The 24,152-nt window shown below is 43.5% G+C and overlaps 1 protein-coding gene across 1 annotated transcript in view; it reads right to left on the bottom strand.

The window, feature by feature from the left end:
• Positions 1 to 12,102: 12,102 nt before the first annotated feature.
• CPS1 (carbamoyl-phosphate synthase 1) overlaps positions 12,103 to 24,152 on the bottom strand; it is a gene marked incomplete at both ends in the record, with an annotated part of 85,222 nt that continues 73,172 nt past the window's right edge. Inside the window, 7 exons of the mRNA XM_080632109.1 lie at positions 12,103 to 12,201; positions 13,455 to 13,584; positions 14,128 to 14,240; positions 15,728 to 15,787; positions 18,175 to 18,273; positions 21,640 to 21,714; positions 23,058 to 23,228. Of these exons, the coding sequence (XP_080488235.1) occupies positions 12,103 to 12,201; positions 13,455 to 13,584; positions 14,128 to 14,240; positions 15,728 to 15,787; positions 18,175 to 18,273; positions 21,640 to 21,714; positions 23,058 to 23,228 (747 nt within the window). The remainder of the gene's footprint in view (positions 12,202 to 13,454; positions 13,585 to 14,127; positions 14,241 to 15,727; positions 15,788 to 18,174; positions 18,274 to 21,639; positions 21,715 to 23,057; positions 23,229 to 24,152) is intronic.

The raw sequence follows: 24,152 nt of genomic DNA, 5'->3' as shown, positions 1-24,152 counted from the left end.
TAATGGAAAGCTTCCCAAGAGTATTCAGGAGGCCAGAAGTCAGAAACTCCATCGCTATCATGGATATTCACAGATGTATTCTTATAGCACTCTAACAGATTAGCACATACCTGCTTTTTCCTCTTCACCAGGGAGGGAATGGGATAAAAGGCAAGGTCTGAATGGAATTAAGACTCCTAAAATGGAAATTGGTACAATGCATGATTTACAAAAGCACGCAACTAGGAAACTTCCCCTGACCTACATCCTTACATACCTCTTTTCCTGACAAATCTGGTTCTAGGTGACCCCTGCTCTGAATGCTCCCTGCTTTCCACAGCCCTTTTCCCTGTTTTAGCTGTCAGAGCTGCCACACTACCAGGGCTAAGACAGTGGCATGAAGCTGCTCCTTTGCGATGCATCATGCATTGCTCATGGCTTGTACCCGAGCACCACATGGACACACTGGGCAGATCAGCCCACAGCAAGCTGGCACTCTTACCACTGAGGATGTGGCTTGCCTGCAGAATATTTACTACTGGAGATCAGACCTAAAAAGTAAAGAAACCAGCATAATTCTTGGCAAATCTGGTTGGATTTGCAGGTTTGGCAGCAAAGGGGGAGAGCAAGAAGAGAGCACAATAACATAAAACTACAAATCAGTAAAACCTTTTTGCTTGTAAGCAGAGCACATTTTTGGTTGGGTGACTGAAAGGCAACAGAGAGCCAAAAACAATAAGCACAAAGGCATTTTCACAGAGCCTCTTCTCAGATTAGCCTTAATTTCCCACTAGCTTGTCATTACTTTGATTATAGGACTGTTATTATTGGTGTATCACAGCCTGAGATGTAACGCTGCCAAGAGGCGAGTACATCGTAAACCCTAACCAGGCATCATTTCTAGGAAGAGCACCGCTACTACTGGCTGGAAGCACTCCAGCAAATGGCTCCAACCTGCCAGATGCCACTTTGCTAAGCAGGCATTACGAAATGGGAATTGTGCTGTAACTCCACACAAAGGAAACCACAGTAGAGCTTGGTGGTGTTAGAATGGGATTCAAAACCCCCATGTTTAAGTCTTAGCTTTGCAAGGGGCTTGTTACATGAGATGGGATGGGGAGGCTGTCGACCCTAAGGGGAACCAGGGATAGCGGAAGGGGACGCAGCCAGCTCGCTGGCCTGCTATCATAGCTTATAGCCTGAGATGCTTCAAGGAGGTCCATGGATAAAGCACGTACATCTTCCTCTCAATCGCCAACACCCACAAATCAGCACTAGCAATCTGCTTAGAACAAGCCACAAGTGCCTTGACGATGCCAGCACTGCAACAATTTAGAGGAGCTGCTGCCAAGCTCACTACTCACTATCTGCCTATAAATCTTGACCTGACATATGCATATGCTATGTTTTCCAGCTTTCTGGCTTTCTATCCTTTGTTCTGTAATCCCAAAACGATTGCAATGGAGGAATACTATCTCATCAAAATGCCTATCAGCACACTAGCTTATAAACACTCATAATAAGTATGGCTAATAAAATACAGTTTATTAGCCAACCTTGTACAGTATTTTTACAGCCTTTTCCACTCCTCATTGAGAGAAATAAATCCTTCACAGCTGTGCTGGAGCTGGCATTGCTGCCAACCTCCCTTGGTCTCACCTGGAATGATGTGAGTAATTAAAGTCCTTATAGTAGCAGCAGGGCTGTTTATTGCCTGCCACAGTCCCATCCTCTGCTCTTCTGACTGACTCAGAGAGGAACTGCCACAAATGTTGCTTCCAAAATAAATCAGTGATGAAACTTGCTTTTGTTGTGTTAAATGATGGAAAAAACCAGACTCTCAGCTGCTTGACAGTCCTTGTTTCCTGTCCCAGGAAGAATCTGGTGGCCCCTCAGAAGCCTGGTGGATCAAAACCCCTGGTCAGGAGTGCAGAAGAGTTGCTTGTGAATCACTGCAGCTAAAATGGCAACAAGCAAATAGCTGGAAGTGTGTGCGTGGGGGGGAAGCCTTCACCCCACAAAGTTCTCAGGAATCAATTAGGCTGGAGTGATGGTAGATAAGAGATGATTTGTTTGGAGTTTAAGGGAACTATAAACACTTGGCTTTTATTTATGCCATGACCTTACTTGTTCTCAGCCACCAACTGGGCAAATGAATGACAAAATAGGAACACTGTAAAAAGCTTAAACCATTGATTCACAAGAGAATGTTTTACTTAGTGAAAAAAAACCTTCTCTAGCACAAGGTGCTTTTGTAGCAAAGCTTTTTTCTCCAAAGGCACTTGGTGAAGTCAATTATCATGATATATAGAGTTACTTTCCATGAGATCAACATAAAACCAAATGCTTGGCAGTAAACATAAACCTCCCAAGTTTTCCCCCTTCTTCTGTCCTTCTATCTCTTTTTTATTACCACATTCAGAAGTATAAATTGGTAATTTATTGAAAAATTAATGGTAACATTTACCAAAGTGGCACTATTTGCTACCTGGGTTACTATGAGGAAAGTCTGTTTTTAGGAGCTTCTTTCTTTATGTTTTTTTAACACAAGTGTAAACAAAAATGATCCAGGAAATATTATTTAAATATTTTCCCTTTTTCTTGTCTTCTTTCTAGAAAAGAAACACTGAAATAAGCCCATGGAAAAGAATAAGGTTTCTTTGTGTGAATACTTTCCCCTGGCAGGACCTGCTGGGGCACACCAGCACTGCAGCCCAGAGGAGGTACCACGGATAAAGAGATGTGTCCAGGGCACCTGGGAACCACCCAGCAAAGAAACCTCAGCAGCTTCCCTCTGGGATCCTTACCCAGAGTAACACAGATCTCTGCAACCCCAGGTATGAATTTAAACTCCTGACCTGCTCAAGGCAGCAAAGTCATCAAAGGGATTACCCCTCATTAGCGCCTAGCTGCTAGGTTACACTTACAACCAGGTGGAGATCCCCATGAACAGGAGATCACTCCTTCAGAGTAGTAGTTTGCCCAGAGCCAGGTTTGCAGAGAAGGTGAACTGCTGCTAGTGGCACAATTTACATGCCTGGAGAAAAAAATCTTCCCTCACCCTATAAAGCCACCCATGAGCTTAGGAGCATATAAGGAAATCACTGAGCAACAGCTATGGTCAGACAGACCTGATGAGCTGGTCATCCAGCTTCCATAGGGAATAAGAGGAGGGAAACAAATCACAGCATCCTAGAGGAGGAGCGCAAGGTTGTGATCCCCTCCAGCTGGGATCAAAGTGATGTGCGGTGCTGCCAGTTACGAAACGCTGTAAGTACATACTCTCCCATGCAGCCTTTCAAGGTTCACTATAGAGCACAACCTCCTGGCCTTCCTGAGGCTTTTCCTTATGCAAGCACCTATAGACAGATTAGCTGCTGAACTGAGAAGTTCAGTTGAGAGCATTCTTTGCTGCTATTAACACACTTTGATGAAATCCATTTCATTAATATTTTTACATACATAAAGTAATTCAGCTGGACTAGAAACTGTTCACATCAATTCCCTGTGACTACACTACCTACATGCTAATTCTCCCATTTCTGCAGAGCAAATCGCTCCTACCTTCTGCTATATCCTGGAGCTGAATAGACAGTGATAACTTTCCGTGAGAGATAATTAAATTAAACCCATTCAATTCCAGAAGTTAGCACAATTCAGAGGGAGCAAGTCTTTGTCCGCTAAACTCTCGAGGTTTGTAACAAAGGGCCTCATACTCTATATAATTTGTACAATGACAAGTGTACAAAATTTGTATAGGATTTTTCCATAAAAGCAGCATCCTGCATTGAGAGGAAACATGTCCTTATTATAAATGCATCCTCTGAAGCACTCCAACTCCCTAAAAATACAGCCTAAGAGTGAAGTCACACTGTATTAAGCACTGTAGTATTCTATTTTATACAGTTCTTATGCAAGCCCATTCTCCAGATGCCTTACACAGTGCCCTCGCAGGATGCGGGCATCCTCTAAGTCATTCCCTCACCAGGGTGGAATTGAAGCTGGATTTGGATTAGGTTCTTTGCATAAGTTGATTTATACAGCTGCCCATTGCTAGGGGCTAATATCAGAGACAAGTCCAAACACCTCCACTGTGCATGGCAGGGAAAGGCTGTGGGATTTGTGTTTCAGAGAGTGACCCACGAGAAGAGTCATGAGGAGATGAGACCTACTCTTCAGGTAAGTCCCAGGGGCGCTGCTTCTGAGCACAGTCATTAGCCTGCAGCTTCTGGGAGGTGTTTTGATGGCTTAGATTCATTTGGACATGAGGCTTGAGACCTTGGCCTGGCCACATAGTACCTGAGAACTAATGCAGGATAAAAGCAAGTTCCTTTTCCAAATACCGTCTGATGCAAATAGTTACTGTGCATGAAGGGAAAACAAACTCAGACCCTGAGCAGCGAAAGGAAGGTCATGTATAGGTGAAGACCCGGGGTTACACCTTGATCCCTTCGTGCTGGCTAGAAACACCCTTGGAGAAGACTATTGTTAAAGGGGGAATGATACTGCAAGTCCAGTGGCCAGGGCTTTGGCTTGGGCAAATCCCAACTGGCAAGGAATGTCTATGGACAGAGAATGAGATGTGGCCGGTCTCCAACAAAGCATACTCTGACCCTTTAGGAAGTCTGTAGGACTTGCAAGTGCCACCCAGTGTCCAAATCAAGCTTAACAGAAGTCACAGCTCTAATGTTTGGGAGGTCAGACTCAAGCACAACAAACCGGTGAGAAAAGGGTCTTAAATCAGCAGAACAGCAGCTAAAGACAACGGCCATTATCTACTGTAACTCATGAGTAAATCTGTAATACATCCTTCCATCGACACAGGATTAGTTCTCAGATTAGCACCAGAAAACCTTTTAAAAGAGAATTCATACACAGCACTCAGTGTAACTAATGTGGAATTGGCTTTCTCCACCCTCCTCTCTGACAAACATTCGTGTTTAAACAGTGGGAGAACCCATTCTGTTTAGTTAATCCTGACCTGTTGAAGAAGATGCATTTTAAATCAACACCTGCCACTTTTTAGGAATTCCTTGGAGTGAAGAGCCTTTGCGATGGATTTTCCTTGCCAAGGAACATAACAGAAAAGGATTGTGGTAAATGAAGGAATTCTGCAGAAGAGCCACTCCCAGTTTAAAGCAGATAATGAGCACCAGAGCTAGTGTGGAAGCAATTAATTCTAATCACTTATGAGACAATAAAATCTAATTATGGCTTCTTTGAAAACTAAAGCCCCAACAATTACTGTTAATAGGCTCTTCCTGATGGCAGATAGCGAGCAGAATTTGTTGAGGCTGGTTTTCCTGCAGTTAATTTCAAAACAGATCAGCTTTTACTTAAGGATGCCTAGGCTCACACTAATATACACCACAGCGCTATTGTGCCAAGTTTAGATTCCCACAGGACAGAAATGCAATCTTTGAGGAACTCTTGGATATGCTTTTATATAATTGGCATTCTCCTCTCCACTGAGGTCTCAGACCTTTATTAACTGTTCGGAGGTACTTTCATCTCAGAACAGCTGGATGTCTCCAGCTTCATTGCAGGTATATTCATGCTAGTAAAAACAGAAATTGAAAGTGGTTGTTTTGTCATGCACTCATTTAGGTGCTGTAGTTGGGGTGTAACAGTGCTGGTAGCTCAGGCCACAGCATAGCCAGGTAACTTGTGTAGATGTTGCTTGTGGCCCACATTCACTCTCTTTCTGTACCAGATGCTGCTGCAGTTTCAAACAGAACCATGTCTAGCAGCAGATCTCACCCAGCCTGAACTGCATGAGGAGAGCAGGAGGATGTAGAAGGACCATCAGTTGAACTCTGGTATTTCGGATTTTGATGCTGTACCCATCTGTTTCTCTCCCAGCTAGCTGCAGTGCATGACTTCCCTTGCACTTGGAATAGCTTCCAGCCCTTTCAAAGTATAAGTGCTTCTGAGACTATCATATCTACCAGAAATGATTTAAAAGCATTTACTAAGAAATGAAAGCCAACAAACCTGGAATTCGCTCAGCAACTTCAATGTCAGTCCTTCTTCCCCTGTACTCTCTATCTGTGCTCAAGTGCTCTTAAGAGCCTGTATTTTCTCTGTGCGGGTTTGCACAGTGTTCAGATGGTGAATGGCATTACTACACGTTACTGATGTCCATGATAACATGGGCATATACTTCCTCCTCACACCGTTACTTTTTTGCTTGCCTCTGCCAAGCTCTAACAGCCACGTTTTGTTGTTCATATGAAAACTGCATAGGAGGGATTCCCCACGAGGTACTATTGCTGAGCATCATGTGCTTGGGTATCCGAATGAGATATAAATGGTACAGCATTGCCAAGGCCCTCATTTCAGTATCAACAGCTCAGGCTAAGTTGCAAAACAGATAAATACTGGTACTTTTATAGCTGTTGGAAGACCACTATAAAAGATTTCAGTGCTTAATAAGAACTCAGACCCGCTGGCAGTAAGAACACACTACGTGTTTCCTTCCAGCTGGCCACATCAATGCATTCAGAACTTGACTAAAGGCTTGGGTTTGGCCCTCAGCAAGGTCATATTTGACTTCTTTCCCTCCCGCATTCTGTCTCCCATGCATCCTGAAAGGCAGCAAACACTTCAACCCATGCCCCATGATGCTTAGTCAGAACATAACCCACTTTCCTAAGAGTTGTTCCAAGTGCTTCTGTCATGAGGGGATGGATTGTAATGCCTCTCAAAGACAGTGAATAGCAGAGGGTTGTTTTAAGCTATAATGAGGTCTCATTACTACAAGAGATCTTGAAGGGCAAGAGCTTGGCAGCATTTAGTAATGCTCAGGAAGTCAGAAAAAAGAACAAGATTGTCTAGAGCTGGAAGAGCAAAAGTTTTTCCTGCAAAGGCACCTGATTCTCTACGATGAGTATCTTGCGCAATCACAGTATCACAGTATCACAGTATGTTAGAGATTGGAAGGGACCTCAAAAGATCATCTAGTCCAATCCCCCTGCCAGAGCAGGAACACCTAGTTAAGGTTACACAGGAATGTGTCCAGGCGGGTTTTGAATGTCTCCAGAGAAGGAGACTCCACAACCTCCCTGGGCAGCCTGTTCCAATGTTCTCTCACCCTCACTGAGAAGAAGTTTCTTCTCAAGTTTAAGTGGAACCTCTTGTGTTCCAGTTTATACCCATTACCCCTTGTCTTATCATTGTTTGCCAGATCATTTATACCAGATATATATATATATAAATAATATATATATATATATATATATTTGCCAATCATTTATACCAGAGGCTAAAAGCACTGTAAAATCAGCACGGCAACATTATGCTGGCTTTGCAGTAGTGTAAGCAACTCTGCAGACTGACAAAAAACCATATCCATAGAGCTGAAGAAACTCTATGCTACAGGAGTAAAACCTTGACCTTTAGTAACAAGAAACTTTCCCTGTGAGAAAGAATTGTGCCAGAACTACAAACTCCTGGCACTTCTTGCAGCTCCTTGTGAAACAGATGCATTTGCTACTCTTGGATACTGTCTTAGATGACCCAGAGCATTTATCCAAGATTATGGTAATTCCAAAGCACTAGCATTGCCCCCTTAGCAATTATTCCTTTTTTCCCCAAAGTACATCATCATAAAGCTTGAATATCATTCTTAACAAATGAATATCACCTTAACAAATGCTTTTGTCTCTCAGTCTCATCTATGACAAACTTCCTTGAGTTTCTCTCAACTGGTATTATCAGTCTGCAGGATTCAATATATCTTAATTATGAGGTTGGGCGAGAGTTTAGCCTACCAAGTTAATGACAGGATATCATGTTCTCCATTTAATTAGGATATATTAAAAGGTCCGTATTTAAATTCTCTTCAATGTAAGGGTGAAACAAATGTTACAGCACAACTAGATTATTCCCTAAAAATCACATTAGGCTATGTCAGACACTGGGATGCAGCAGGAATTAAAACCAGAAGCTTTGGGTACTATTTGGCAGCTGACAGTTGTAGAATAGCAGATTTCAATGTCCTGGCTATAGCAGTAGCATTCATGTGCTTCATATGGCATGGCAGCACCTCCTGTCCTTGCTGACATGACAACAGCACTAATTCTGTCTGCTGAAAGGTTCCCAAGGTCCAGGGCTACTCTAACTACGACTTGGTGTTACAAACACTATAAACAGCAGGAGCCAGAGATGCTGTCTCCTTTTACCACCTCATCTTGGCTGTTGCATGAGCCCCCCCTCCTGCTAGTGGTTGTTCACATTTGACTGGGATACAGGCAGCAGACACGCATCCAGCTGCTGGTATTACACACACACTGTGGTTGTGGGGTTTAGTATAGTGCCAGCTTCCAGTCCCTCCCCTACTTTTATGGATCACTTTATAACAAAGATACGGAGGTGCTAAGCTCCCAGCCAGATTCCTAGATTCTTTTGATGCAAGCACAGAGAACGTAAGTACAAACAGGCTTTTAAACCTTGAGATATTAATTTGATTAATTAATTAATTGAGATTTTAAACCTTGAGATGCAAAATATACTTGGTATGTGGGGGAAGGAGAAAAAGATGCCTTCCAGCCTGGTGGCAACATCCACTCCAGGAAAACCCAGAGACCTGCAAGCCCAACAAGACTTACTTCTCTGCTCACTGCCAAGATCATGGTGTCTTTCCTACTTGACTACTTCCTAGAACTTTCAGAAACCTGATTTTCACTGTTTCAAGTGGCCTCAGAGTAGAGAGGTTTCTTAAAGCTTTTCAGTATTTTTTCCCCATTTATATAAAGTATAACCTTTCATCTCGCTGCTTTAATTCCTCTACCAGGGAGCAGTAAGTTGTCATCACTCTCTTCCATTCTTTTCTTCTTGCTTTCAACATCCTGAACTATTACTTGCTTTGCTACTAACCCTGCAGCAGCTGCCTGAGCCACTCCATGGGATTTAAATGGTGCTAATGGCAGAAGAGTAAATCCAGGAAGGTGATCAACTGGGTAAAGAGCCTGGCCTCAATATTCAGCAGTTCCTCCTGGGAAACAGAGTCTCCAGAGCCTCCCAGCCCTTGGCACACTCGGAGAGCTATGGCTCCAGGCTGACTACCAACAAAAAGAAACCCATCTCTCTTACTAAAACTTAAGTCCCTTCACATTTCACCATGGCTCTTGCCAACTTTTCTTGTGCTTATCTCAAAAGCTGTGCTCTGGACTGTCTCCTGCATCTTCGTATGTCTCTTTATCAACAGTAAAAAAGAATAAAGGTACTTGACTGCTCATAGATTAGTGAATTTCTTGCTCTGAACAGCATCCCCCTTCATCTGTCACTGTCACCCTCCCCAAGATTAATAAGAAACAGACATTATAAAGAAGAATCTGTTGAAAGCAATGCTGAGCTTTGTACAAAGGATACTAATTGCAACCTTTTTTTTTAGCTCTGCACTGATCCCAACAGTAGATACCTCAAAATCTTTCCCTATAGTGTCTATAACTTCATTACACAAAAAGGAAAGCATACTGAGAAACAAATTCAACCAGCACTCAATGTTTGCATACTGTAAAGTGGAAGATGGTTTCTTGGCTCCTTTTGCCCATGGTAGGAGTTACGAGTTCCATCTTGCATCAGTCAGAGCAAAAAGAACTTCTTTTCTTCAAGAGGGGAAGTGGATGAGACACCAAAGGGAGGTGGAGGAAAAGACAGACAGGGGATAGTGTAGATACAGATGGGTCTGATTAAGGGTGGAAGGACATTAGTGTCACCTGCTCCAGGAGAGTGGGGAAGTGACCAGTGTTTAGCACCAGAAACAAAACATTATCACTACATAATTACAGAGTACTCAGTATATATTCAGCCCTGGTGTATTTTTCTACTAAATTCCACTCTAATTATGTGAGAGTCTGTGGACACCAAAGCAGCTGCAGTTTAAGTATCTGCAGCTGCTGCAATACGTAACAACAGGAATGTGTAAAGCCAGACTGGATGTGGTTCTGGGCAATGTGAGCTAGTTGAAGGTGTCCCTACTCATTGCAGGAGGTTGGATTAGATGAGGTTTGCAGGTCCCTTCCAAACCAAACCGTTCTATGACGCTATGTATACGCAGATACACATATACTGACACTGTCAGGTATCGGCAGGAGCATGTTTAAGAAATCGAATTAGAAGCAGTAAAGGCTTTCCTGTTTTCCAAAACTGACAGCCCCTTCCTTAAAGTTCCCATCTCTCCGATGTTTCCTTGCCCCTGCTCTATCACCCAGCTCCTCACTTGCATTTCACATGTCCCTCCTGGGGAACCAGGGCTCCTCCTTTCTCTTGTGTACATGCAGCTGAGGAGGAAGAGCATTCATTTTGTCCTGTTGCTCTTTCCCCTCCACTTCCTCACCTGAGGCACACAGCGGCTCTGCATTAAATGATGCATTCACTGTCAAACGCAAGAATGATGGTCTCCTATCAGGCCAGTGCTCATCAATGCTTAAAAATGTATAAATAAATACTGAAAGAAATAAACAGGAGAATCCAGGCCATGCAGAATTCCAGCTGAGCAGCTGTCACAATCCAAGGCATTTATTTCATTTTCAGCTCACAAGAGAAGTGACAAAATAGAAGAGGAAGAACAAGAGAATTCTGATGTGTTGAGCTGTTGCTTTCTTCACTCCTAAAGGTAAAGCAGGGTGGGGGGATCTGAGATGACACCAGCTGTTAATGGGATTTTTGCCACTGAAAACAACATGCAGGATGCACTTCCATGCTGCTTCTCCAAACACCATTAGACATGCATGTCACAACTGAATGGGTGAACATCGATGGCTTTGGGCTCTTCTGCCCAAAGCAGGGGTTTTGGTTTGGGTTTTTGTTGTTGGGGTTTTGTGTGTTTGTTGTTTGGGTTTTTCAGTAACACCTCTAACAGTGCAAAGCTCTGTGCACGGCAGGCAGGGTTGTGTTCACCACAAGAGTTAGTACTGAAGAAATGCCCACGACAAGAGCACTTGGGATGTCAACCACATCAGAACTGAAGTCCACACCTGGTTCAAAATCTGGTCTTGGCAACTTAGCACCTATTCTTCAGAGAGCCCCATGGTACCCAAAGGCATCACAGCCTCTGCCCACTCAGGATTCAACTGGACAGGATGCTGGGACATCGAGTCTAGCTCATGCTTTGCCAAGAAAGGTTGGACCAGATGATCCTTAGGGTCCCCTCTAACCTGGTATTCTATGATACTTCCACTGCTGACAGCTTCAGAAAAAGCACTGCTGGGTGGTACCCAGCTCCCACATCCTGACACAAAATGTTGGACAGCCACACACAGTGGCTGGGGGGAGTTCTCCACTTCTGAAGCCTGACACAAAGCTGAAACAGCTTTTATGATACAGGGAGAGCCACCTGAATTCAGAAACAGAATTAATAATGGTAACAACAGCCTGAAGGATTGAGCAGAACTTGGAAGCAGTTCCAAGACACACACATATCAGCCTTCCTCTCCATCAAATCTACAGGCTGAAGATGATGATTCTTGGCCATGGTTACAAACCAAGCAAAACATAGGTGCATAAAACCTGTCAGCTGTTGTAGGGAATTGCAAGGAATTCATGTTCCTCTGCCTTTAAAGAGCTTCTATCACACATCATTGTGGCAGGTATCCACGGTACCACTGGGTGGATCAAGCAGCAGATTGTTGGTTACATAAAGGCATAACATCCTCAATAATCAGCAATGGAAATGGAATGATAAGTGTCTTTCTATGGGAGTTTGGGGCCAGGCTTTAGTAGTCCAGCATGAGAATAGCTGGGAGTTTAGGCCCAAGGAAGGCATTTCTAAGGAGGAGCAGTCTTGGTTATGAAAAGAAGGGTCCAACCCCATGTAGTATCACTTGTATCTCCTTTCATCTCCTCTGCTATGGTGGTGGCTGGACCTAGTAAGTAACTAATACTAGATCCTATGTGGAAATGGGAAGACAACGGTGGAGAGGCTGGGTAGAGGATGGCTTTCCACTGAGCTATCAGAAGTATTGGCTAGGAATTAGTTTGTGTGAGTTGGAAATACAATCAGTACAGATGGCATAAAATACATGGTTATGTATTATGTATTATCAGTTATAGGACTGATGTGAGAACCCCTCTGTTTTGTGGTGCCAGAAGCAGTAAGATTGCAGGTTGGAGATAGTTCTTCTATGCAGTACTTCCATTTTCAAACTGTCTGTAGTGGAAGAGACTCCTGGAGTCCAATTTCCCAGCATATTTGACGGCTTCAGCAAAAAGCTTTGTCACCTGTCAATATAAAGCAGAGGAGGACTGAGCATTGCAAAGCCTTCTGCAGAAGGCTGAGGAACAGAGCAGGGTCCACACTTCTACACTGTCACCCTGAAACTACCCTATGAAGGTCCAGCCCTTGAGTCCATCCAAATCAATATCAGTTGCAAGGTGACTACACATGGCCGTTTCCTCCAGCCCTCTGGAGCTTGCTTGTCCTGCTGGAGAGATGTAGAGGTGCTGGGCTGCTTTGGCAAGACAGCTCTGTCCCATGAGAGCTGTTGTTTCCTCCTACAGCCCAAGCTTTAAAGAGAACACAGGGTTGTTTTCCTCTCTCAAGCTCAGGGATTAAAACTCTGCAATCAAAAGGGTTCACTGAAATGCATCAAGCAGGTGTGGTAATCAATTCTGGATGGGGACCCCTGCTCTGGTTGTCAGTGTGTGTTTCACTGGTAGGCAAAGGATGAGTCTCCGATTTCCATTCCTGCTAATGATGTTTGGCATTACCCTGCCTATGAATTTGCAGCTTGGCATTCTCTCTGCTCTCCACTCACTCCAATCACAGCAGAAGATTTTGCACAGCTGGACACCAGCTCAAGTCACTGGGTTCCATGTCAGCGCCCACTGAAATCAATGGGAATTTGGCTGTTGTGCTTAATGAGAGCCAGATGAGGCTCTTGTGACAGTTGAAGCCACTTGCAAGGGAAGTCAAGGCACTGCTGGCAGCAGGAGTCCCACTTTGCATTACTAAATATCTCTTCCCCTATCAGTATGTGAAAGGGGTTTATCAGGATCGACAAACACATAATGACTGGCAATTGGGGACTACAACAGGACAGGCAGCAATTCCACTTGGATGGCATTTTGGAACTGGATTGCCCCAAGGATCATTCAAGAAAGCCTTGCGACATCCTGCTGTAAGGCTTAAGAACCATACTGGAAAAAGCATCCCACAAAAGAACTGTTCCCATGCATAATCTGAACATGTTATAGGCAATCCTGTGCAAGAAGTTTGCTCAGAAATGATACAGGAACAACTTCAGCTGCACTAGAGGACTCAAGATTGTCTTCATTTTGTGCCGTTGTTTTACTTTGAGCAGTGTTATTTTGTATAGGAGCAGAAAGAAAATACATTCAAACCATTGTGTTGCCATGATTTGCTATTTGTCAGAGATAATGAGGCTCCAAACACACTGAAATCTGAGGTCACAAGTACTTGAAAGCTCTAAAGCCCTCACAACTAAAAGGAGAAAGAGCAACATGGGAAGTACCTGGAAATTAGTGAGCAGAGCAATCCCGCTGTCGATAGCCATCCTCCGGATCACATAATTATCATGGACAAACTTGGTGTTGCTGTTAGGCAGGTTAATGACAAGATCTATTTTCCTATCCCTTACGAGCCTGAAGAGAACGTACAAGAAAGCATCACAGCGTGTCTTGTGTAATGGAAACCTATGATGAATAAGACAGCCATGCAGGTAAACAACACTGAAAATGTTCCTTTGAGCTTAGTCTCAAGGAGGGTTGAGGAGTTAAAGGCATTAAGCTGTGGCTCAGGAGTTTAGGCTTTATTTCTGTTCCATTCAGGAGATACAAAGCAATATTCAGCCTGCAAGAAGCTCAGCACGATTTTGTTAAAGGCATGACTGACTGTCATTAGAGACTGAAACATTCAGATCCCGTGTATCCTTATGTGAAAATGTAACACGGAGCGATACATCCAAGCCCTGTTAAACAGGGCTGTTCAATAAGATGTTCATTAACTAAGCTGAAACCTCCCTGCTGTGGCAATTCCAGACAGAATCAGATAGAGCAAGACTTTTAGATTGACTCCGAAGTCCCGTTAAATCACTATCATTGATCTTCATAGAGCCAGCAATTTGCCCCTTCTATTTGCTGTGCTGGATGTTAACACAAGTTTGACAAGGTGGGTATTACTCTTACCTCCTGACCGGAGGGAGGCTTGGACTCTGGCTTTCCTGTGATGGCCATGCCACAGGATTTGCTGGGATACCATTAGCATTGAGCCACTCTGAGGTTGCTTCTGTGGCATAAAGCTGTTAAGGGAAAAAAGGTTACTTACTGTGTGCTTTATAATACCCAAACTGTTCATTTACTGCATGAGGGTCTGACCCAACACACAGCCTGCTTGTCAGAGCTGATTTTGGAGGGCATTTTTCATCACAAGGGTGTCTCTCCATACAGACACACACAGAGAACAGCATGACTTTCCCATCTCTCTGCTGTCTGTGATTTGCCAATGGGTGATAGTCAATGAATGGTCATAACACATTCAAAAGCAGTTAAGTGGCTTAGAAAAACCTAAATCCCTCTGACATTCAATAGGGCTTAAGTTCAGTCTCTTGTAATTTTATTCTTTTTTGGCCTAGGCACCAAGCTTTGAACGGCAGAGCTGTAAACCCATAAATCCAGTAGCTACACTAATGCCACTGAGGAAAATAGCACTCAAATAGCGTCACCAATCTTCTGTGGCTGCATTGTCAGTTACGTTTCAGTAGGGATATGGATGCAAAATTATGCAGACAAGTTACATAAACACCACCAAAAGCTGTCTGCAGCTTGTGAGTAGTACTGAAGATGAAGCACTGGAAAGACCTCCACACAAAAGGCTTCCCCTTCCTCTCCTCCTATCATATGTGGCATCCTGTTGACGTTTTTGTGTCTTTGGAGAGCTTAGAGGAGTTTTATGCTGGTTTTGGCCTGGATAGAGGTCATTTTCTTTATAGCAGCTGGTACAGGGCTGTGTTTTGGATTTGTGCTGGAAACAGTGTTGATAACACAGGGATGGTTTTGTTACACCTGAGCAATGCTTACATACAGTTAAGGTGTTTTCTGCTCCTCACACCACCCTACCAGTGAGCAGGCTGGGGGTGCACAAGGAGCTGGAAGGGAACACAGCCAGGGCAGCTAATACCAACTGACCAAAGGGATATCCCAGACCACGTGGCATCATGCTCAGCACGTAGAGCTGGGGGACGAAGAAGGGGAGACATTCAGATTGATGGCGTTTGTCTTCCCAAGTCACCGTTATGGGTGATGGAGCCCTGCTGTCCTGGGGATGGCTGAACACCTGCCTGTGATGGGAACTGGTGAATGAATTCCTTGGTTTGCTTTGCTTGTGTGGGGAGCTTTTGCTTTACCTACTTTATCTCCATCCATGAGTTTTCTCACTTTTACCCTTCCAATTCTCTCCCCAACCCCCTGGGGGTAGTGAGTGGCTGTGTAGGGCTGAGCTGCTGGCTGGGCTTAAACCGCAACAAGTCTGTAACACAACATCCTGGCTGCAGGCTGACAGCAGAGCCAGGATTGTTCTTCCCCTCATGACAGTCCCCTATGTTCAACTAAACAATCATGAAAACTTCTGGTTTATGGATCACTTGGCTAAAAAACCCTGTTAGATTTCAAAAAACATCCTTTTTCCCTCTACCTGCAAATAAATTCCAGTGTTCTCCATTTCTATAGCAGGCTGAGGACATTTCAGATTTTGAAAACACTGTAGCTTTAAATAACTGAAAGAACCTACCTTAAAGCCTTCCTTATGCAGCAGTTCTGCTACACTGAGGAATCTCGGGCGGAAGGACTTCTGGAAAAGGAAATTTGTAATTCATAATACATACCCAGACCCAACATCATTTGGAAGTAAAGATAAGAGGACCTCATGTAGACACCTGCATTTGAACAAGCTATTTTGGGGCTACAGTTGAGCGAAAATTTGAACCCAGCATAACATTCTTCAGGATGCTGGAGGTGCAGCAATGCAAAGATCAGATGCAACACATGCCCTTCTCAGTGCCAAGGCAGGCCAAACCTCGCTTTTACCCTTAGCCTAGCCTGGCCATTTGCAAGTAAGATTACTGCAAGCTCCCTTGTCACTGCTGGAGCTACTCATAGCTTAACCTTTATGGGTAGGAGTCCAACATTTTGATATTCTGAAGGGTGAATGATTTCCTATGAAGAAAGGGAAACAACAAGGGGTTTTCTGAGCACTCTGCAAAGAGCCTTATTCTGAAAGCCATCTCGTTCCGTACACTAACTGGAAAGTATAAATACACACTGTGACAGGGTTGGCAGCTTCCCAGTCAGAGAGAATGGTTCTGCCTTCTGGTCAGGGTCAGGCTTTCACAACACTATTATAAACTTCTATCAAACATGTACTGAACACTTGTGACACATAAAACAGCCTCTCCATGGAAAGAAATTACAGCTGTCAGCCTGCATCCGAGCTGCCTCAGATTTACAAGCTCCCCGAAAGAACCTGTGTAAGAAACCATTAGTTACTAAAGGTGAAAAGTACAAGCAGATTTATGTAGTGGGAGATATTTATTGTAGGCGAATTGTATCCTTTTTCCTTTATCAGAAATGTTCTATTTCATATAACCTCTCTGTCCAGCATGCCTTGCTATTTGTGAAGGGTTACATCTTCAGTTAATTCAATACCGCTACACCAGTTCTCACTGAGATTCAGCTCCAAATGAAGCCCACTCATCTCCTGTGATAATCTTGAATCCCGTATCCACATGCAGCCTGGAGCCTGCAGAAACTCTGCTGTGTAAGGAACCAAGGCAGAAGGTTACCTTGAAACAACAGCCTGGGAGTGCTGAGATTTAAAAATAAAATACTCCATCAATGCTTTCTGCATCTCGTGGTCACCGACACAGATGTAAGACAGATGCACTCCATCCCAGAGATATCACTGAATAGCCCAATCAGGGAAGAAAATAAAATGAGCTTTTCAACTCCTCTTGCATAAAATATAAATTGTTTAATGGCAGGCTCAGGGTTTCAGCATCATGTGGAAAGAAAAAAGGTCAGACCATCAACTTGTATAAACTGGCAGGGATTCATCCGTCTAATGAGAAAGCCATTCTCCATTTACCATGGGAGAGTGTCAGGCCTTTAAAATCCGGTGGAATCTTGACCCATGCAATGTCAGAGTGCTCACAAGGGAAGGGTACCCCAGTGAGCTCATGGTCCTGGCTGGCTGCCCAACCTGCCTTGTGCTGTCTCACAGACCTCAGTGAGTGCTCGCCTGTTTGACCCTGAGGAGGATGGCTTTGTTAGCAGCATAATCCTAGTAGGATTACCACTGGAACTGCAACCTGTAAGCACATCAATGCGGGAGCCCCTCAGTAAGGCTGGGTTCACTATTGGAACCTGTTTGGAGTGCAGATCACAGTACAGTCATTGGATTCTTGATTTGCAAACTACTCCAGAGTGAAATATTTGCAAGGAAATCAAGATCTCCCTCTCTACTACTGTTAACTATATCTACGTGACGTCTTCAAGAAGGAAGCGTCCTCTCACTTCAACGTAATCAAGGTGCAGGATACCAAATAACATAAATATGTTGAGTCTAGACACCTTTAAGGGAGGCAGAGTTCAAGAGCATTTCATACAATCATAGTTAGGGTTGGAAAGGACCTTAAGATCATCCAGTTCCAACCCCCCTGCCATGGACAGCGGTACATTCCCCTAAACCAGGTTGCTCCAAGCCCTGTCCAACCTGGCCTTGAACACTGCCAGGGATGGAGCATTCACAACTTCCTTGGGCAACCTGTTTTGATGGCATGATGGCAATATCATGTTTTCTATAGTCAGATGATGCTGCAGCTCTGCCTGGCATGAAACAAGGAAAGCTCAGCAGGTCTAGCTTTGCCATATGGAAACTGCCTCACTGTTCTGGGGGGATGGAGGAGGACAGGTTTCAAAAAGACAAGAGACAATGTGTATATGAAGAGAGTTGATACATTAGGATTGGAAAGTAGCATCATCAGGGTGCTTATCTGGGAGAACGCAAGGAAGGGGCTCCGAGTTCTAGCTGGGATATTACTCTGCACTCAGGAGTATCTTCTTCAAGATGAATTGCCGAGAAACACATTTAAGCCCTAAAGACGCTTGGATGAAAACAAGGCAACAGTTACTGAGTTCCTCTGTGTCAGTCCTTTCTCAGATTCGACTTTTAGGACTCACCTGGATTCCAATCAAAATTCCTTCCTTAGGAAATGTAAACCCAGTGGCAAGCATAGCCTTCTGGAAGGCAGAATACACATCCTCTCCAAAGCATGCGACCTGGCAAAGAAACAAAGAGGGCAGCATGAGGGGAAAAATCCAAACCAACCCAAACCCACTGCTTTAAAAAGAAACAGGATGAATTCTTTAAATAGGCTCTTTTGACTGCTCCATGTAAAATCAGACAGCTTTTGTATGGAGCCTGCAGGCAGAGGGGATCAGAAAATCATTGCAGACAAATCTCATCATTTTAATGAAGCAATAATGAAGGAATCAGCAACACTTTAGTTTCAAACAGCACACCAAGGAGTAACAACAATTGATTCTGCTGAGTTATGGGAATGCTGTACACAGCCTCTGCTTCGATCTTTGGGAGTGCACTGCAAATTGTTGAACGTTACATAATGCTAAACCAGCAGTGAGTGTTCTGCAGGCAGGCACGGTGCACTGTGTACACACTGCGAATGGGGGTAAGACAGCGCTGGTGCTGCCAGGTACTTCTGGCCTTTGTTGGGAGTAAACCACCTTACAAGAAGATAACTTTTCCATTTAAAGTCCATAGATGTATGAAATTCAAGTAAAATCACAAAATGATTTGTTTTGGAAAGGACCTTAAAGCTCATCCAGTTCCAACCCCCTGCCACAGGCAGGGACACCTTCCACTAGAGCAGGTTGCTCCAAGCCCCTGTGTCCAACCTGGCCTTGAACACTGCCAGGGATGGGGCAGCCACAGCTTCTCTGGGCACCCTGTGCCAGCGCCTCAGCACCCTCACAGGGAAGAGCTTCTGCCTAAGAGCTCATCTCAGTCTCCCCTCTGGCAGGTTAAAGCCATTCCCCTTGTCCTGTTGCTACATGCCCTTGTAAAAAGTCCCTCTCCAGTTTTCTTGTAGGTCCCCTTTAGGCACTGGAAGAAAAGAACAAAGCAATCATGCTAAATCATAGTCATGTATTTTATATAAACTAAACCTTGATAAAGAAATCAATACAAATAATTTAGCGGTTCACCATCATTCAGGACTGCCTGTGGAGCTCAGCTGCTCACAGGTGGTAATGATCTTCTGAAGGAACTAAAGTGCGTTTCTTACTAAACTTTGGGATTCTGATGGCAAAGAGAGGAACGCATGAATGTTTGTGAAAGTTAACAATGGCAAAAAGAAAACAAAATGAAAACCCAACCAAACCTATGCTCACTTCTTCTGACCAGTTACACACGTGTTGAAGAACAGCCAGAAGCAGAAACTGCCACGGATTTTTCTCTTTGAAATAACAAATCTACACACAGTGATGGGATAAAGGGGCTGATGAAGAATTGCTGTCCCATTTTCCTCTTATAGTCCTTCCCATCACAAAGTGAGCCCTCACATTCATGGGCTGTTACCATGGTGAGCAGAAACCAGTATTTCATGGTGTAAGAACAACAATTGATGATTTGCCAGATTTTGTGCATTAATAAAAGAGCAATGAAACAAACAAACATCCCACTCGGGAATCACAGGCTGGTTTGGGTTGGAAGGGCCCTTAAAGCTCATCTAGTTCAAACCCATTGCCATGGGCAAGGACACCTTCCCTAGAGCAGGTTGCTCTAGGTATGACAACTAGTATGTCAGCTTTTCTCTAAACACTCATCCTTGAGCATTCAGGCTGTTCTGCAGTGTATCAGGCTGAGGGATTACATATGTCCTGGACTGCAGGGCAGTAGACAGCCTTGAAAGGCTTGGAGCAGGGGTTTCCAGCCTGCCAGGAGAGGTTTATCATGGTGTGGTCAAAACAGCCACAATACACCAAGGGACTCCCAGCACTGTGTCTTCTATTGTTGTGAGAACCATGACTTCCAGCAAAATACATCTCTGCCAGACAACTGTGACAAATCCAAGCCCAAACCAAGCCGTGTGTGTGTGTGTGTGTGTGTGTGTGAAGGAAGTCTTTGAGGAATAATTGAGCATTGTACCCAAAGCAAGCTATTATCCTTACTTTACTCACAAGAAAGACTTTCATAACTGTCACATTTTATGGCATTTGTGAATATGGATCTTTCCAACTCATAAAAGTTAATAATCCCTTCTTTATGGCCAAGGTAATTGCTAACTCCATATAAAGCTCAGAAAAAATAATTCTTGCCCTTAGTTACATTTTTATTTTTTCCTTTTTTTTTTTGAGGGGGGAGGGATGTCTCTGTAGTCAATTTTGTTCTGAAAATAAGGAAGCCATGAAGTCACTTGGCTTTTATCTGCCCATTAACTACACTGAAGAAATCTTCTGCAATACCAATTTCCTACACATTCTGAAGAGTAAAATAAAGTAATTCTAGAGAGATGTAGAAAACCTATGGCTGTTCTTACCTTGTATCTGGGTATAGTGCTTTTTCATACTAAAGTGATAAGGCTTTCCTAATGAAAGCAGCTCATGTAGACATACCCAAGCTCACATCAAATGGAGCAGCCCAGGCTCTGCCACCTGCCTAGCTGAGGTAGAGCACAGTTAAGCCTAATCTAATTGCCTCAGCATTTAATCACTTCCCAAGTGGGCTTTCTAGCCCAGAACAAGTTTCTTGCTACTTCAACTCTTCTCTAGAAGTAACAGAACACGCAAGTCTAAAGATAGCTTGGGTCTATCTACAGAAACTATTGACAGCTCACAATAACTCACAAACAAACCTCTTTGTTCTACATGAGTTAATATCTCTTCAACTGACATAGATGGAAACCTGTACCCCTTGAGGGGTGAGAGCTCCCATCAGTGCTGAGCCTACACAGGAAGAGGAGCAGCTTTATGCCTTCACTGTGCGCCAAGTGTACACCAGAGACACATGTCAGAAGCAACTCACAGTCCTGCTGTAGAAAGAGTGGGTAAAGCAGCCCAGTCTCCCCCTCATCCTACTGACAGCCAGTACCGCAGCCATCACATTTTATTCGCTCTTCCTTGCCTTTTGCACCTAGGGACGTGCCTTGATGGTTACCAGGCAACAAGAAAAAATATCACCACACATATATGTTGCCTTTAAGTAACCAGCACACTCCAAGACCAAATGTTCATGACCTGGAGTCTTGATACTGCTCTTCTGGTATGTGTCAATGGAGGGATTTGAAAGCTGTAAGCATTTGTCTTTCTAGAAAGAGATGATCCATAAAACAGACTGACCCACCAAGAACCTCCCAGAACCCAACAGCTCTCAGATAAACTCATCACAGGCTGTCATACCTACCAGGTCCAGCTCATGGAGCTGACATGCAGGTAAAGAGGGCCATCCAGTGGCTGAATAAACTGGGTTTTCCAGGACAATGTGTTTTTACAGCTATGAAAGATGCTTTCAATTTGCTGAAGAAGCTACAGATGCCATCATGATTCAGGCAGTAATAAGATCACTTTCAAAGATTCATGATGTTTAAGGCCCCTTGGTTGAAATAAAAATAGCAAATCAAAAGATACCTCCCCAGTAGAGGCCATTTCACATCGGAGAACAGGGTCAGCATCTCTCAGCCGGGACCAAGAAAACATTGGAGCCTGGTGAAAGGAAGAAGGGGGAGAGAGAAAGAGAATGAAAATTTAGTGGATCATTTAAAAATATAAAAATCCAGCTACACTCGGAAATGACAGAAAGAGACAGACATGAATCGATCCAAAAAACAGCAGTGGTCAAGGCTGGTAAGCAGCTGAGCACTTGGCAAATGAGCTCCCCCAGCATCTTGATGATGGGCTGGAACAAATAAACATGTATTTCACCAATACATCATCCTCCTAACTCTTGCAGTCCTGCTCACATTCTGATGGCAGATTTCTAATCTGTGGCAGCTCACTATCACTATCATTTTTAGGACACATTTTGAAGCAGAACATCCACACAGAATACATGCTGTATAAAAGGCTTTGCAGGGAAGTATTCAGAATATAGTTGGGTTTTCCACTCTGTAGCCAGCATTCCCTGGAGAGACAAAACTCTTGACTGTTAAATTAACCACAGGGCAGAAACCCCAGGTCTAAATAATAGACATTTATGAAAATAAGTAAGATTCACAAAAATAAAAAGGTCTCAGACTAGAATTTAAGATAATACATATCTGTTGTATCAAAATCAAATGTAAAGCTACTTCTAGACTGACTGGCTTGGCAATAAACTGAGCTGGCCCAGGCCGCAGATTTGGCTTACATTTTAATAGGTCTGAGTCTTTTATCAGCAGAAGAATGTTAGGTGCTTTCTATGTCCTCAATCTTCACTTGATATGGAAGATATTAAAGCTTGAAAGCGTCTGCAGAAACAGTTCTCATCCATTGTATTTTCCGCTCTGCTGTTCTAGATTTTTATGATTAGGAACCTCAATTAGTCTTTTTCTTCCCCTAAGTGTTCCAAAACAGCTACAGTATACATTGGTACCTTGGGTGCTATATAAGCTTAGTGATTATGAAAAGTAAAATCTTAGCTGAAATTAAAGGACCTGAAATTAAAAGACTCACTCCCATTTTAACTGGTGGTGTATATAAAGGGGATTCCATGTATGCAACAGGCCATGTCCCAGATCCTGAAGATAAAATTGGAGGGGCACTCATGTCCACACACATAGTATATATAGTATATATGCAAGTGCATATTCATTATGTAGTTCATAAACATGATTCAGAGTAGGTCAGGAGTAAGAGATAAAGGAAGATTGATTTTGTTAATAATCACTGGCTAATTTCCCTTTGAGTATTCTCTGAAGTTTCCAACATACATTACCTTCATACAAACAACAAAAGGTCAATTTGGCCTTTGGCCAGTGAGTACATTAATCTTTCTGGGCATTAAAGTACTAATTGCCTATTAATGCTCTGTTGTGGAGTTTTCTTGGGAGTTCTTTTGGAAACCATACCTTAATCCCAACATATTTGGATGGAATAATGGGATGTTCCAATGTGGGGAGGGATGACTCATTAATCTCTTTTCCAATCATCACTTTTGTGGCCACATCAATGAAGTCCACACCCAGAGCCTTCGATACAAAAGGGAAGGAACGTGAAGCCCGCAAATTGCACTCTATCACCTGATGGGATTAAAAAGGAGAAATACCAGGGTCAGACACTGTGCAATGAAGAAATAGATTGATTCATATTTCTGGAAACCACTCCTTACTCCTCTTAGTAGAGATGCTCATCAGATTACCAAGTAAAAGACACAGAAATGGAACTGCAAACAGCAGTGAGGGATGGGTAGTGCCCAGCTTGAGATACAAGGAGCCTGATGTTCTGCAACTGAGTTTCATCTCTGTTGTCTGAAAATTAGAACTGCGAGTAATCCAAAATTCACTTTGGAAAATGCGTTGCACTATACCCTCAGGTAACATGCAAGAGGCATGGAAACTTATGCACAGGCATTAGCTACAGCCTTTAGAAGCCCACTTTGTACTTTTCCATGGTAATGGCACTTCAGGAATGACAAGAATCCTTACCAATGTGCCTCATCTGCATGCAGAAGTCATTCAGTGACCCAAGCAAGAAACACAGAAGTTGTGTATCCTGCTGAGAAGCGCACCATGGACTTGATAGCAAAAGAGGAATCCCTGTGAGTGAGAATGGAGAATGAAGGATGGCAAGAATAGGTAAGTTAACACAGAATGGCAAGCACAGCTGAGGGAAAGTAAGGAAGGAAATACTCCAGCTTGTCCCTCTGTAGAGTTTCTGAATAATTATGTGTGAAACAGAATCAAGGTGAAGAATGGCAAGTACATTTTTCTCAAGCAACAGCTCAAACAGGATCTTTCACCAATAATGCATCTCTTCTATACCACACATCAGGGCTTCTTTCCATTCACCACTTCCTCAGTCATACTCTGCTCGCATTCCTCTGATCTTCTTCCATTAGCAACAGAAAGCCAGCTGTTACTCGTGAAGGGTCAGAGGGCTGTGCTTCTGTTGGTGATAGCTACTAGGACCACAATTTAGATAACTATCTTAATGGCTTATATGTT

Source organism: Psittacula echo, assembly GCF_963264785.1.
Source record: "Psittacula echo genome assembly, chromosome: 20".
NCBI lineage: Eukaryota > Metazoa > Chordata > Aves > Psittaciformes > Psittacidae > Psittacula > Psittacula echo.
Note: the sequence above shows the minus strand (reverse complement) of the source record. Positions and strands in the feature narration are given on the sequence as shown.